Source organism: Grus americana, chromosome 1 (assembly GCF_028858705.1).
Source record: "Grus americana isolate bGruAme1 chromosome 1, bGruAme1.mat, whole genome shotgun sequence".
In the NCBI taxonomy this organism is placed as follows: domain Eukaryota; kingdom Metazoa; phylum Chordata; class Aves; order Gruiformes; family Gruidae; genus Grus; species Grus americana.
In genome coordinates, this window is record NC_072852.1 from 45,221,524 (window position 1) to 45,236,418 (window position 14,895).

A 14,895-nucleotide genomic window follows, 5' to 3' on the forward strand; every position below is an offset into this window, starting at 1 on the left:
ACTCACTGGATAGTTAAGTGTCCATAATTTCTTAGACTGGAAAAGAAAATGTTTATTTTCCAAAGCTCCCCCATTATGGAGTTTACAGGACTACAGGAGTCAGCCTTAACCTCTTTTACTAGATTTTCTGATGAAAGTAAGTTAGGCTTAGATTTGCATTACAATGAACACACCACAATGCAGATCTGAATCTCTGCATACATATAATAAGCAGCCTCTTCCAGAATTTGCATACTGATACAAAGTCTGCCACTGCTCCTCATCCCTTTTCGATTACTCCTACCTACTGCTCACACTCGGTCTGCTTCACTGCTTTCTCCAGGAAGGCTCCTGTGTTCTAAACAACTCCCACGTTTCTCATTACTTCCAACTGACTGTCCTGCCTTTTTTTGTAAGGTCAACAACTTTTCTCCTCTAGTCTATGTAGGTGCTAATAGGGGGAATTAAGAGCTAGTTGCCACACTCTTGCGTACTTGGGATAAGAGAAGATAAACAATGGGAGGGAGCTTTTGCAGGGAGATTTCTGTAAAGCCTCAGCTATCTCAAGCTCATACACGCTCAGAAAAAACTGTGCTGTTCAATAAAGTAGCCATCAGTCTTTCATAAACTGCAGCATGCATGAAGGATGTGCAAGAAGGGCATCCCCAATTAATGGCAAGACCCAGCTCAGATATCTTCCAAGCCCTTGCTGCAGTGCTTGGAGATGTCTAACAATGTAAAGTGACCAAAATATTCCATGCTTTTATTAGTCTTTTTAAAAAAAGTAAGAAATTATTTTCTGCAATTTTCCAACAACTCTTCAACTGGTGGAAAAAAAGAGAGATACAGTTGAAATATTTGCCAAGGGATTACTGTAAGTAACTGAAAAGAGGAGCCACATGTTGGACAATCTTAAGTACTAGCAACATATATATGTCAATTCTCCCACTCTCCCAAAATGAAGATTTGTTACTGGGCCTTTTATATTTGAAATTTCTTCTAAGAAAAGATTTATATACATAGTGGTGAATGGCATTAATAATTGTTTTGGGTATAGAAATTTTGTTCTCTGATAGTGATAGATAGGTTATATTATATATTAAAACTTTTAAAAGAAATAAATGACTTTGTTTATGAAGTGGCAGAACTCATCTAACTGCTCTTTCATCATCACTCAATTCTTGTGTAACAACTAGCTCCAGGCTTCTTAAAGTGACTATTATTTGGTTGTAAGGATCTAACAGTAATTAGATTGTCTGTCATGTGCAGGTTGTCTTTACACAACACTCTATAAAGACCTTTCGTGCCACCGAGATGATTTTGTCAAAGCCTACTTTAAGTTCACTGAACTGCAAGTGCATTTGTCTAAGCCATTTTCCTACTTCCTAGGCTCTGTACCTGTTTCAACAAGCTTTGTGTTTGCTCCTGCTAAGACTGTTTTCCAGAGATGAATATAAATTTGGTAAGATTTCACCAATGATGCTGCAAATATTGAAAATTGCCTTTAACAACTGGAGTACCAGCCTCTGCTATCTGGAAAAAAAACCCCAAACAACCCCAAAACAAACAAATCCCCACAACTTTTCAATGCTCTGTGGTCAATTAAAGAACCATTTAGTTGTTTAAATGAAAGCACTAGTGAGAAAATCAGCTTTTCAGGGTACATAGTGCCATTATTTATTGTCATGGAACACTCTTCCCTTTAAAATGCCTTGAAAACTGCCATTTAATTAAGTGGAAGACCCTGTTTCTCACACTGAAGAATATATTCCATAAAACAAAGTGTGTGTTGCATTTTGCTTATTAAACTAATGTCTGTTCCTCTGTTTCTTCCTTCCAGCCACCCAGCAGTCCACTCAATCAACATGCTGCTGTTGCCTAGTTATCAGGAGTTCAATCCTGCTACCATTGAGGGAACATTAGATTCCCCATTGATTTCAGTGAGGGAGGATTAGTTCCAGGCAGTAGATAGATAAACTGAAACAGAAGCTCTTGCAGATTTTCTGCTGAAAAGATGTTGCCTTCATTAGGGCATTTAGAGCTGCTTCTATCTGGCAGGCTAGCAGCGCTCACTTCAGTATGTAAGAAGTCTGACACAACGTTGTATTAATTCATGGTTTCTGTCTAAGGAACTTCTAACAGAAGTATCTATAATTTAACTGGTTTAGAGATCCTGGTTGTATGCATGTAGGAAGGGGGGTGCTTCTTCTCTAGCTTGACTAGAAGAAAACAATCATCATTTATCTACCATTGGGCAGAGCTTAGAAAGGCCCTGACCATGGCTGGCAGGGTAATGATCGCAGTTCTTAGCAATCTGACAAGGATTTCTGACACGTTGAGCAGGGCCCACTGGGACCTGACCACTGACTTCAACGGCAAGATTCCTGTCGGCTTCAGTTAACTTCAGTGCTTGCACCGTTTGTCTCTCGCTGCAGTCTGATTTTATCACCACATCCCTATCACACACCTGAGCTCAAGAGAGGCATTTAAGCTTGCACTGACCGAACTTGGCATGTCCCCATATCCCAGCACAGTGCTGTACAGGTTAGCACAGACCCTGAAACAGCATGAGCAGAATACTAAAGTACTAATTAATCACCCTTTCTCCTCAGCAAGGCTAATTGCCTCAGGCTTGATGCCTTGCTGACGCAACTGTTCTGTGCCTGCTTGTCAGTAAGTTCAGCATTCTGCATGGTAGCAGGCAGCTACAGACACATCTCACATCCATCATCCTTTATACAAGGTACTCCTGCTTCTCCAGCACTGAAAGGCAAACACATTTTTTCTTTTCAGAAGAGGGATGTTATTCTGAGAAATAACTAAAAATCTCAGTTTCATACCTCTCTGATAGCTGTACAAAACTCACTCTGCAGAACCTTCTTCAGGGACTGTAGCTTGTGTACTGGTACTTCTCCAGATTCTTGCAGTTTCTCCAGTAACTCAATTGCTCTTGCTACATCTGAGTGGGGAAAAAACGGAACACAGATCAGTATAAACAGTGACTAGTAAGTTACTAAAAGGGGCACACTGATGGTGATTTTAAATTTAAAATCAGCTTTAGCAACACATACTGTATTAATCTTGTGTTATACCAGCCTCAGATAGGTAATAACACTGCTGTTCAGATATCCAAATCCCTAAGTATGGACAAACCGCGCATGTACACGTACAACAGACACACACAAAGAGGTACAGTCTTAGTTGCAAACATTCTTTGGAACAAAGCTACCAGTTCATAGCAGCTAAACCATATTAGCAGGCCTAAAATATTTCTTACTGGCACATGAGAACGCAGCACAGGAACAGTGTCCTGTTCTGGCTAGGATAGAGTTACTTTTCACAAGGAGCCAGGACAGGTGACCCAAGCTGGCCAGGGGGCCATACCATGTGACGTCATGCTCACCATAAAAGAGGGCTAGTCGGGGAGGGGGGGTTCGGCACCGCTCCAGGACAGTCTGAGTGTGGGCTGAGCGTCCGGTCGGTTGGTCGGTCGTCGGATTGGTAAATTGCTTTCTGTTATCACCCACTGCAAATATTCCATTGCCAGTGCTGTTGTTGTTGTTTCCCTCTCCCTTGCTGTCCCAGTAAACTGTCCTTATCCCAACCCACGAGGCTTTGCCGTTGTTTTTCCGTTCTCCTCTCCATCCTGCCGTGGGAGGAATGAGCGAGCGGCACGTGGTGCTGAACCGTGTCAAACAGTGTGGGGCCCGCTTTCAGAAAGTCTGAGAGAATGAAGCTGAGTCCTTATGAAAGCACCCTCAGGATGACAACCCAAGAAAGACATTTGATCTTATCTTCTCGTAAATCTAACTATCAACTACTGATAAAGAAAGTCTTTATAAAGGCAAGTAAAAGTCTGCTAAGGAAGAATAGGAAGTCTGCTAGAGAAGAGTAAATGTGTAAGGCTCTAATCTCAACCTCTAAAGACCTGATCTGCTACACAAAACCAATATGACCCACAGAAATATATGGAGTAGTATTTTTGGTGGCCTGAATTCTCCTTAAGAATCTGTGTATTGTCAAGGGAAAGATCGAAGTGTCTCTGAAGAGCAGTCCAGCGGGCTTAAGTGAGTAGCCATACTGAGTTGTGAGTAGGAATCTGGTCCAGCTGAACAGTGCCCACACCCTCACTCTCATAATATTTTTTTTCTTTAACACTAGTTCCTAATTTACACAGTTATTACTAAGATACATACAACCTAGCCCCAACCCCCCCGCCCCGCTCTGAACCTATGAGATGCCCAACGGTCCTTTATGCCTGGAGACACAGGGGCACAAGAAATAGCGGCTGGTCTCATGGAGGCCAGCCTAGCCAAGCAAGGGACACACTGACTTACACGCAGGACTGAACTGAGCAATACATATCCTGGTCAGTCTTCAGGATGATAGAGCTTATACAGAGGGTTTTCTCTTCCTGTGTCATTTAATGCTACCTTGGAGCTTTTCCTGCAAATGTATTGGTATAATTGAACCTGGCAATGCTGTTGTCTCGACTATGTGGTCATTCTCACATCTTCTAGCGTCTTTTGCATAGCTACCAGAGCCACTACTGGCCAGTTACACCACTCTACTAAAAATAGGTCTGTATCCTAGTGATGAAATGAATGCATAGTACTAAATGATAAAACAGTATTTGAGGCATTTTAATTGTGTGATTTAACTGCACAGAAAAGAAATAAATACCCTCCCCCCCCAACCACACAACTCCAAACTGACTACAATGGCTAGAAGCAACCTTATATAATTCTTTCCGATGACAAAGATTGTACTGTTTGTGACTGGGAGATTATGCTAATTGAAACAGTTCTTACAGTCCTTGGCTTGTAGCTGAGCTATACTGACCAGATGTCTTATACAACAAAGACATGAGAAGTTTTCTGACAATAGAAGAGATATAACAGTAGATGAGCTGCAGTAGGAATAAAATAATAATCACATATTTGCATTTATAAGAAAGTAACTATTATCCAGCTGCATCAGTGTTAGGAAAAAAGATGACACCTCAAATAATTTACAGTTTTATTGAGACGTAGGCAACTGGTCAGCATGGTAGATTGTGCCACAGTAGATTAACACCCAAATAATTCTCAAGCTTTTTTTTATAGACACCTGCCAAAAGATAGCTCCAAGTGTGAGAGGAAGCACGGCAGAAAGCACGCAGTTTCTTTCAGAAAGATGTTTCCACTTACTGGTCTGTAGTTTGCAATGCAGAGCAGTCTTGGAGCTCATGAACTTTCCAATTAAACTAACCCTAACCCTAGTTCAAAGACCTGTGCTTCTGCTGCAAGCAGTGCTTCAACTGCCAGTTGGCATCTAGTCCATGTTACTAGATCACAGCTAGTCTGAAATAACGTCTCTGCACAACACACACAATGTGGGCATGAGGTCCTCAGCACCACCTCTTTTGCTTTCCTCATCTACCCGCTTCTTCACATTACCTGCTGGTAGAGACATCGCCAATGTCATTCAAAAGGGATCATCTGAGAGACAGAGACCTCAGCGTGATGGGAAAGAGAAGGTCTGGATTAGTGATGAAGGTTTGTGAGCTGCATATACAGAGACAGCAGTTGAAGCTGTATTTGCAAATAAAAAGGGAAGAGATGATGTGGAGGTGTACCAGGAAAGATCCCTCTAAAGCACTTATGATTAGAAAGCTAAGAGGAGATCTGGGAAATAATAAGGCCATGGAAACCAAGAAGAAAATTAGATTCTAGAAAGAAGAATATGACTGATGGCAGCTGATACATCAAAGAGGATGGTTTTGAGATTTAAGAATAGGTGAGCATACTCTTTAGCAAGAACCATTTCAATGGAGTGCAAAAGAGTGGCAATGCATTAAATAAAATATGATGCAACATACAAACATGATTTTTAATGTTCTTAGTAATAACAATGTCACAATGATTCTCTAACCAAACTGTCAAATCATTTACCTTGGAATTTTTCTTTTAAAGTCTGTATCTGCCACCCAAGACTTGCAGTTAGATAAATACTCACACTCTCCAATTACTAGTACCAGTTTATGCAAACTGGTATGTCAGACATCACAAAGCAATTAGATGATTTATTTAGAAGATGCTTCAACAGCCTACCATAATAGATCAGATAAGGCCTTTGAAATTCATATGATACATGATAGCTATTCAGATATTCTAAATCTGACTGAGGTCTTCTCCAGTGCCAGTTCAGGTAAGTTGCGAACTGTCTTTGCCTCTCACCAGCTATACTTGTAGAAGGTCAGTGCCACAGATGACAGATTGGTTACTATTTTGCAGCTGCTTATAAGTTTCATCACCACACCTGAAAATTCTGTGAATCACCTTACATTTGCTATGGTCCTGAACTAAATGATATTCAATGAAAAATCTGTACTGATTGAGAAATCTCTTCTGATCCAGAAGGAAACATAAATAGCTTTAGGTACATTAATCAATCTAAAAGAGTTAAGTACAGATCTAAACATTTCTCTAGGGCACAGACCAGACAGACTCTAGATGATAATTAATCACTTATGAAGTGACGAGTGTTACAATACAAATGATCAATTCATATTCTGGTTGAAGAGTCTGGCATGGGTGTTCAGCATGTAGTCTCACAGGCAAAACTGGGCACTAAATTGTCATTTGCCAATACTAGATTACTTAACTTTGTGATTAAGAAGTGGTTTGGAGTAGAGAAAAAGCAGAATACCCCAAGGGCATTCTCATTTTCCACACTTCAAAATTTATCCAACATGGTAAAATGCATGAATGCTGTTGTCCAAGTTCTTGCTTTGATATATTATTCACCTATCATATCTGTTAACAATAAACAGTCTTTTTTTGTCTTGTCACAATTAGGCCCATAGTTTGCTCAATTTGGCAATGACTTGTGGGATATCACTCAGGGTAGAGAGAATATAGAATAATAAAGAGCTTCATGGGATAAAATTACACAATGAAAATGAGGCATGTGTTCAGGGCCAAAGCTGTTTCCTACCAGCTGATCCTTTGTCAGGAGCAAAATATAACGGTACAAACCAGAAGATTTTGAGCAGACTAAAAATGTATAAACCTAAGTGTATAAAATATGATCTCATTAAATAGGCTGTATTTCCTTCCATTAATAACTCTGAAGGCGAGACTTGAACGAACAATTGCTTTAGGACAGGTTAAAAAGTGAAATTTATCAGTGCATGAGAACTTAGGTGATGCAATAGGCTTTTTGCTGATGGTTCACTCAAGGTGAGTTCCAGCTAAAACTGAAGTGCGTGCTTGCTCAAAGAACTGATATAACTGGCGATGAGGAAGATTTCAAAGTTATGTTGAAAAAAAGCATATAGCAGGGAATCCGCCCCTGTTGAAGTCAATTAGAGTATTGTTATGTTTGAGCAGGACTGGTATTCCTCTGCTGGGATACTTGTCCCCAGTCCTCCTTAGATTACAAATGTAGCTAGCTTTGCTTGTAAACATTATCACCAAGGAACTGTTCTTAAATACCATTTCTTACACACTTGTGTAAAGTGCAAATTGATGAACAGAGTGTGTGTATTTATATTGATATATGTAAAAAAAAATTCTGGGAATTATGGTAAAAACAGTTAAGTTCTATGTAAATAAAACACCCTTGCTTTTTATTTCTGATTTGTCCTTCCTTTAAGCAGAGATATTTTTTAAACACAACTTCTGAAAAGGATTGTTTTGTCTATTCTCAAGCATTTTCCAAAATACGAACTCCATTATACTAACATTAAACTCATGCTAATGTCATTGAAATCTATCCTCATTTCCCACATTCATATCCCACAGAAACTGATGGGAATTTTGAGTAACAACGTGGGTAGAATTATTCCTCTGTATTCTATGATGCATGCACTTTAAGAAGAATATGCATTTATTTTCCCCTTATTATATCTATCTCTAACTGCATCTTTTTATACCATTTTTTAACATTCACTTCCCTTTTTGTCTTCTCGTCATCATGCTTGCCTACAGCCTTTCAGGAAATAATACCGTTTCAGTGTGGTGGGTCACGTTATCAGTGAAACACAGAGAAGGCAGGGGGCTGTGGGTGGGTGGAACGTGTTTTATCAAGTGCACTCATCAAAAGAAAAGCCTGACTCTCAGAAAAAAAATCTCATTTCAAGTGTTCTTTCTGTATTTTCATTTGAATGAAGTTTCATTTGCATTGCTAGTAGGACACAAGCAGGAGGTTACTATACAAACCCTAAGAGAGAGAGGAATCTCTAGAACATAGAACTAGCAAGATACCATACTGTGATGCAAGTGGAACCTTCCCATGCAATACTAAATGAAATTGAGTCATGTATACCTGACCATATAGCACACTGCAGTTGAACAAAAAGGTCATCGTGCTTAGTTATCACTTTGTTCTGTCATATATTGTTTTCACTTGCTCATTTTTGTTCAAACAGCTACCAATGCACAACACAGACTGATCTGTTTAATTTGCTGGATGTGCTGATAAGTAAATGCTATTTCCAATTCTTTGCAATGCAGTTTTTGCAACTCAAAAGCAAATTACGAATCCACAGAAAGAATTCTGGCTGATCTGAACTTGGTGTTCTTTCACATTACTGTTAAAATTGGATAGACCAGGCTCCAGCATTCTGTGAAAGTTGTTCAGCTTACGGTTTCTCTCTGGTAGATTTTGTGCAGGGTTTACATTTGTTTCAATTTAGTCAGATAGGTTAAAAGTTATTAGGAAAAATGTAGCAAATTATTTTAGAATGCTGAATGCTTCCTATTTGATACTAGAGTGACTCCTGAAGAAGAATGTACTTGCATGCTTTATACTGCAAAATGTGAAAACTCTTGTATGTCTATGAGTGTCTAACCTTCCTCTCTTGTGCTAGTCTATCAGTTAAATATTGGTGTGCAGACCTTAAAATAAATACATTATCCTCTGACTTAAGAGACTATTAGGCAATTAAATAGCAGCTACAATGCTGTGTAATACTAGTTTGAATTCAAACAGTAATTACTCAGAAACATAGTATTTTTGTACTCTGATAACTACTCTAGAATCATGTTGTTGGGTTGCTCCCAAAGCCAAAATATGGTCATCACTTCTTTATTAACAAGATATTAGAGAACAGGCTTCTCATCTTCTTGAGGTCTTTCTACTGTCTCATTCACGTTAATTCTGTAGACCTTCACTGCGTTGGAACGCTGGCTACTAGCAAAAGTAAATGTGCTGCGTAAACACCACCCTTTGGTACCTCAAAGAGGTGGAACATCACTACGAATTGACAGCAAGGACACTTAGTAAGTCTCTAAAATATTCACTAGCTTCACCATGGCATTACAGAATAATAATCCTGGCAATTTTCAAGCTCTGTTCCATCGTGCTTGAAGACCTTTAATCAGGCTGAAGGTGAAGAATTTGCATGATATAACAGGTCCTTATAATTGCAGCAGTTTTTCATTCCTCCAATACTTTTGTTCGGGTTTAGTTATTCCTTTAAGCTCAGGAGAATACATTCCGGAATTCTTAATGTTATTCTGTCAACTTTTTATCATAATTCCCAAAGCCTGCATGGGATGCTTTATTATATTTAGCAATCTTCTCTAAACACTATCAAATGACAGCAGGTAATCAATGGTTGGGCAATCAGAATTCCATGGTGATTAGCAAAGTTCATTCATAATTCATAGCCAGTAGCCCTAGCACACTGTATCAAACTATTTATGTGACTTCATGGTTAAAGCACCAGCCTTGGAAAATTTTCAGCGTGTATCTTTTGAAAATTTTCTGTATTAGTAGAGCTCTGTTGCCAGTTGCTGTGTTGTACAACATGGTGATTCTTACTCTGGTATCAAATACCAGACTGCCCACTATGCTTCCATTCACCTCTTTGGTTCCTTACTACCAGCACAGTGCTCTCCTGATATACAATAGCTATCCCATTAATTTAATATATTTATTTAATCTCATCTGGAGAGTTCAGAAAAATCAAGGCAAAGTGCAGCCTCTTTTGCCCACTTAAGTCAGTATGTTTGCCTTACCTAAAATTTCATGCTAATCAGTAAGCATAAAGGTGTACTTCACCATGGTAAATCAGACTCGATGTGCAGGGAGCGATGAGCCAAGCTGTTAGAATACGGCAATATTATTCAATGCTTTATAGTGTGTATCTGTGAGGTCTATTCAAATTAATTACAGAAGAAGAATAATACCAGTGCTTTCATACTCTAGTATGATATGGGTAGTAGTTAGAGATTTACTGCAGTGCCACTTTACACTCCTGTGGTTAAACATTACTATGAATGCACAAACAAATATAACAAAGCACAACCATACAGAACTCTCATGATTCATCTTGTGGTGAGGGTTTCAACTCGCCACACTTCTGATGTAGACCTCGACAGCTCAGCGACTCACCCTAGGCTACCGTTACAATCAATGAAGAAAAACAGACACTTTGAGGCTACAATTCATCTGACCTATTTTAGATGAGATGAATCACGCTCTGGGAGTGCCTGTTCCCTTTGTTGACTATAAAGGGAGACTAGATGATTAGCTCAGATGTAAATGCCTGCATCCTACATATTAGACATCTACATCAGTATGATGAAACCCACTCTTACTGTCCAGATATATAGTGAATGACTCATGCAAATTTGCCTCCATGTGGTCCAGGAGACACTGTATTTCAGAACAGTGTTGTTAGCAGGCAGGCCAATGCATTTGTTAGTTAAAGCTTTTAAAAATGCCTTAACCAATGATTTTATGGATTTTTTCTTCTTAATACATGAGAAAAATCAACCATGAAATATGATTCAGTATATCTCTGTCTCATTTTGCCTGATGTGAAACAACTGTTCCCAATGACATTAGTGGCATATCCCCACGGGTTTCTACATATGTTCCCCCACTGCCTGGGGCAGGCTCATTTCCTTTGGCTACTCATCAAACCATTTTTTGGTCTATATGTTTCTATATGTTTGAGCTGCACCCAGGTTCTGTCCGGCTCTAGCTTCTCAAGCACACTATGGGAATCCATGTTCTCTGCTTCACTCCATTTCTCACATACAGAGCCTGTGACCTAGCTGTTGCACGCCCCAAGGCAGTGTTATATACCATGAGTTTTCCCAGCAGCTTTAGCAGGAACACCAGAATATGACAGCAAAGGTCTGAGACGTTTTGCAAAATGACTTATAGAAGGGATGCTCTTTATTTGCAGGGAAAGCAGTGCCACCTGTGATCCAAATACAGACAGCGAACTGTGTGGAGACTCCTCCATCCAGCATCCTCAACACCACAAAAGTCCTTCAGGGCTCTCTTCAGCAATTTTGCTGTTTCAGACATTCTGCCTGAAATACTGAAACGCTGCCATTTCAGGCACACTGCTCCTGAATACTCTGCTTAGCTTGCTCAAACCCAACATTCAAAAGGTTCCTTTAAATGAACAAACATGCTCGTCTACATTCTCTGAACCTCACAATGTCTACAATGTCTTAAGTAATCTCCCCCCATTCCCACTGTCCTAAGTTTTCACTAGTGATTTCTATTCTTCTCCTCAGCTAGGCATTTTCATAGCCTTAACCTACCACGAAGGCCAACTGGAAGAACTGGATTTGCTTTACTTTGGTCAATCTTAGCATATTCATTACTGTACATAGGTAGAGCCAGTCCTCAATTTTTTTCCTTGAAGACTTCATATAACTGATGTAAGTCAGTTCAGGGAGTGTAGTGATAGGACAAGGGGTAATGGGTTTGAACTAAAAGAGGGTAGATTTAGATTAGGTATTAGGAAGAAATTCTTCACTGTGAGGGTGGTGAGGCACTGGAACAGGTTGCCCAGAGAAGCTGTGGATGCCCCATCCCTGGAAGTGTTTAAGGCCAGGCTGGATGGGGCTTTGGGCAATGTGGTCTAGTGGAGGGTGTCCCTGCCCATGGCAGGGGGGTTGGAACTAGGTGATATTTGAGGTCCCTTCCAACCAAAACCATTCTATGAAGTCACAGGAGCCTCTTTGTCAGCAATTTTCAGCATTTTGTTTGTGCATGTGTTTGTGTGAGAGATCAATCTATAGAGTTCCTTAAACTATTAAGAGCTCATCAGATACTTAGAGAAAGTGGCTTGGTATTGTCACATTTCCATTGTTGCTTTTTAAAGGAATAACAATAAATCATAAAACAGTAAAGATTGAATTAATGGGGAATTCAAGATTGTTTCAATGAGTGGCTTAATTCAAGGCCTGAAGAGCAACAATGTAATTCAGAATTTTCAAAGATGGGCATTTAAAATTAACCTCAAAACCTAACTGTTTTTATATATAATATAAAGTTATATTAAAATATACTGTAAATATACATAAATTATATATATTGTAATTTATATGTCATATGATTTATAGATAATTTTTATTCCAAATTATTAGTTTCATTGCAATTTCTAAAGCAATCAGGATGAGGGGGTGCATAAATATGAATTCGAAGATTTTCACCAGAAGATTTTCCCATCTGTGGGAAACCAAGAAATTACAGATAAACCAACCCTTTACATTTAACAGCACCCACTGCTTTTGTATAGAAGGTATTGAACGTAGCATCAGTGTAAAATAAGTTATCAAATTATCCTTTAAGAGAAAAGATTAAAAAATAAAGCTGAAAATGCAAAGAATAGAAAACCATTGAAAATGATGGTATTTTCTAATACGGTACTTAAAACAATGTCATGATTTTTCTCCTGCATTAGCTGTGGAGAAAAGGAAAGGGAATGCAAAATCCTTTTTTTTTTCCTTTGTATGTAGTTCTGTCTTTATATTGCTTAATCATACCTGCTCTTTGTGATCATAGCTAGCCACTCCCTGCTGAATGGAGCAGATGAGACATGATTCAGGTCCTTTTTTTGACCAGGGACAGTCACAAATATGATACCAAAAGACAACAGGTTTTTTAAAGTTTATTTGGTATTCAAATAAATTTATATATAATGCATATATATATTAATTGCTTAATATATTAATTAATATATTATATTAATTATATATATTAATTGCTTAAATAAAAAATTTAACCCTTGTTTCCTGCAGGAAGCAGGATATTTTGTACTTTCAGACTTAGTGTTATTTATTTTAATCCTCAGTCTTTCTGTAAGTATTTTTTTAAAAAAAGAGAGATCTCAGATGTTTAAAGCAGCTACGTGCCTACACAGGACATGTAAAATGGTGTTCTGACTTCCTGAAATGACAAAAATAAAACCCTTTGAAGCAAAGCTATAACTCCCTGAGAAATTTGGTATGGTGAATACACCTGGCCTTAATGACTTAAATTCCTACAAGTTGAACTATGTGAAAGCAAGGAAGCTGTCCTACTGCCTCCCGTAGCCATAGGTATCTTGTAAAGAGATGCCTCGATAACTCTCCACCAGCCTCATCTGTCTCCTGATCACAACATCGCTTGATCTTGTAGGATCAGTTCTGCCTCAGCAGACACCACTCACCATGCTGGAGTGGAGCTGGTTTAAACACCAGACAAAAGCACACTGGACACTTTGCTGAAACTGCAAACGTAAACACTTTACAGGTTCTGATCCCAGATTAAAAGAAAAAAAAGGCTGGTACATTAACATACCTCAAGGACTCTACCTAACAGAATACTTGCTTTTGTGTTTTAAACCACAAGTATATAGAGAAAAACATTAAAATCAGTGAAGGAATTAAACACTTGACTAAGCTAGAGAAGCAGAAAACAGAAATAATTACAAGCAATAAGCTTGCCTGAACAAAGCAAACCAGGATGAAAACCAACACACTTTTCTCTTAGCTGAAATCCATTTGCTCGCTCCCCTGCCTAAGCCAAAGGAAGTATTTATGCATCCTATGTGCACATCACAAAACAAAAGTATTGGCCATATGGGCAACCTCATGCCCTTCCCACACCGATACTTTCATCATGTTTTTAGTTTGTATCAGAGAGATTTTTGTTGGCAGGGAAGAAGACAAGAAGAGGGAAAAAAGGCCCCAACAGGTGTCTCGCAAAGGGAGGTAAGGTTAACTTAGGGATGCTAATTCTCCTTCACAACAGGCACCATGTTTGAGCCAAAGCAGTAACTCTCACTTTCGTCCATGCTCGTATGTTATTACTAGAGTCTCCCACTGCCTCTCCTCAGTTCTTATCTCTCCAGCTAATCTTAGTCTTAAATCTTCTTCTGTTATTACCAGAAAGATGAGAAAGATGGCTGTGGGCTACTGGCAAATGTACATAGTGACAATACAAATTGTCACTTGAAGTCTTGCATCACAATTTTATCTTCTGTTTTTCTAGGTAGTTTGAGACTCCGGTGAGACAACAGCGAAAATATGGCATTTGTGCAATACAATGGATGCAACATAGTCGTTATGTACACATACCTAACATGACTTTATCTGTAGGCTCAGGTAACAAGAAGAGAGTTAATATTCTTTCTTCAATTTTAGCAGATTTAAAGATATTGCTTTTTGCAGAATGAATCCCTCTGGTAGCTGGCTACATACTAGTCATTTCTCAGGGAAGAAAAAAACCCTGTTCTTTGAAAGTGTGTAGGTGAAAAGCTACAACAGCAAGAAGAAAGCAATATAAATAAAATCCTTTGTTAATAAATCCCTGCAAAACTAGACAGTTCAGATATGCTGCTGGTAGATGTCAACAACTGACCACTGTTAACTTTCAACTTTGAAACAAATACGACCTTAGAAGAAAGCCTATGTGACTATGTTGAATTGCTGCTGCAAGTTATGAACACAACTGAAACAGAAAACCCCTGTGAGCACCTTTGCAGTGCTGTTGCTTGTGTCCTTGTGTTGAATGACGCTGAGAATAGAAGGAGGAGAACTGGAACTCATCTCAGGTTGCAGCCTGATTTCATAAGGTATCTAACTAAGATACAAGGGGCACACCTGGCATACTTTGACATGGTTGTACTGTTAGGAT

The 14,895-nt window shown here is 39.0% G+C and overlaps 1 protein-coding gene across 1 annotated transcript in view; it reads right to left on the reverse strand.

The window, feature by feature from the left end:
* The window catches only part of LIN7A (lin-7 homolog A, crumbs cell polarity complex component), a 51,590-nt gene that overhangs the window by 27,937 nt on the left and 8,758 nt on the right, over positions 1-14,895 (reverse strand). The window contains exon 2 of the mRNA XM_054812914.1: positions 2,820-2,938. Within this exon, the coding sequence (XP_054668889.1) occupies positions 2,820-2,938 (119 nt within the window). The remainder of the gene's footprint in view (positions 1-2,819; positions 2,939-14,895) is intronic.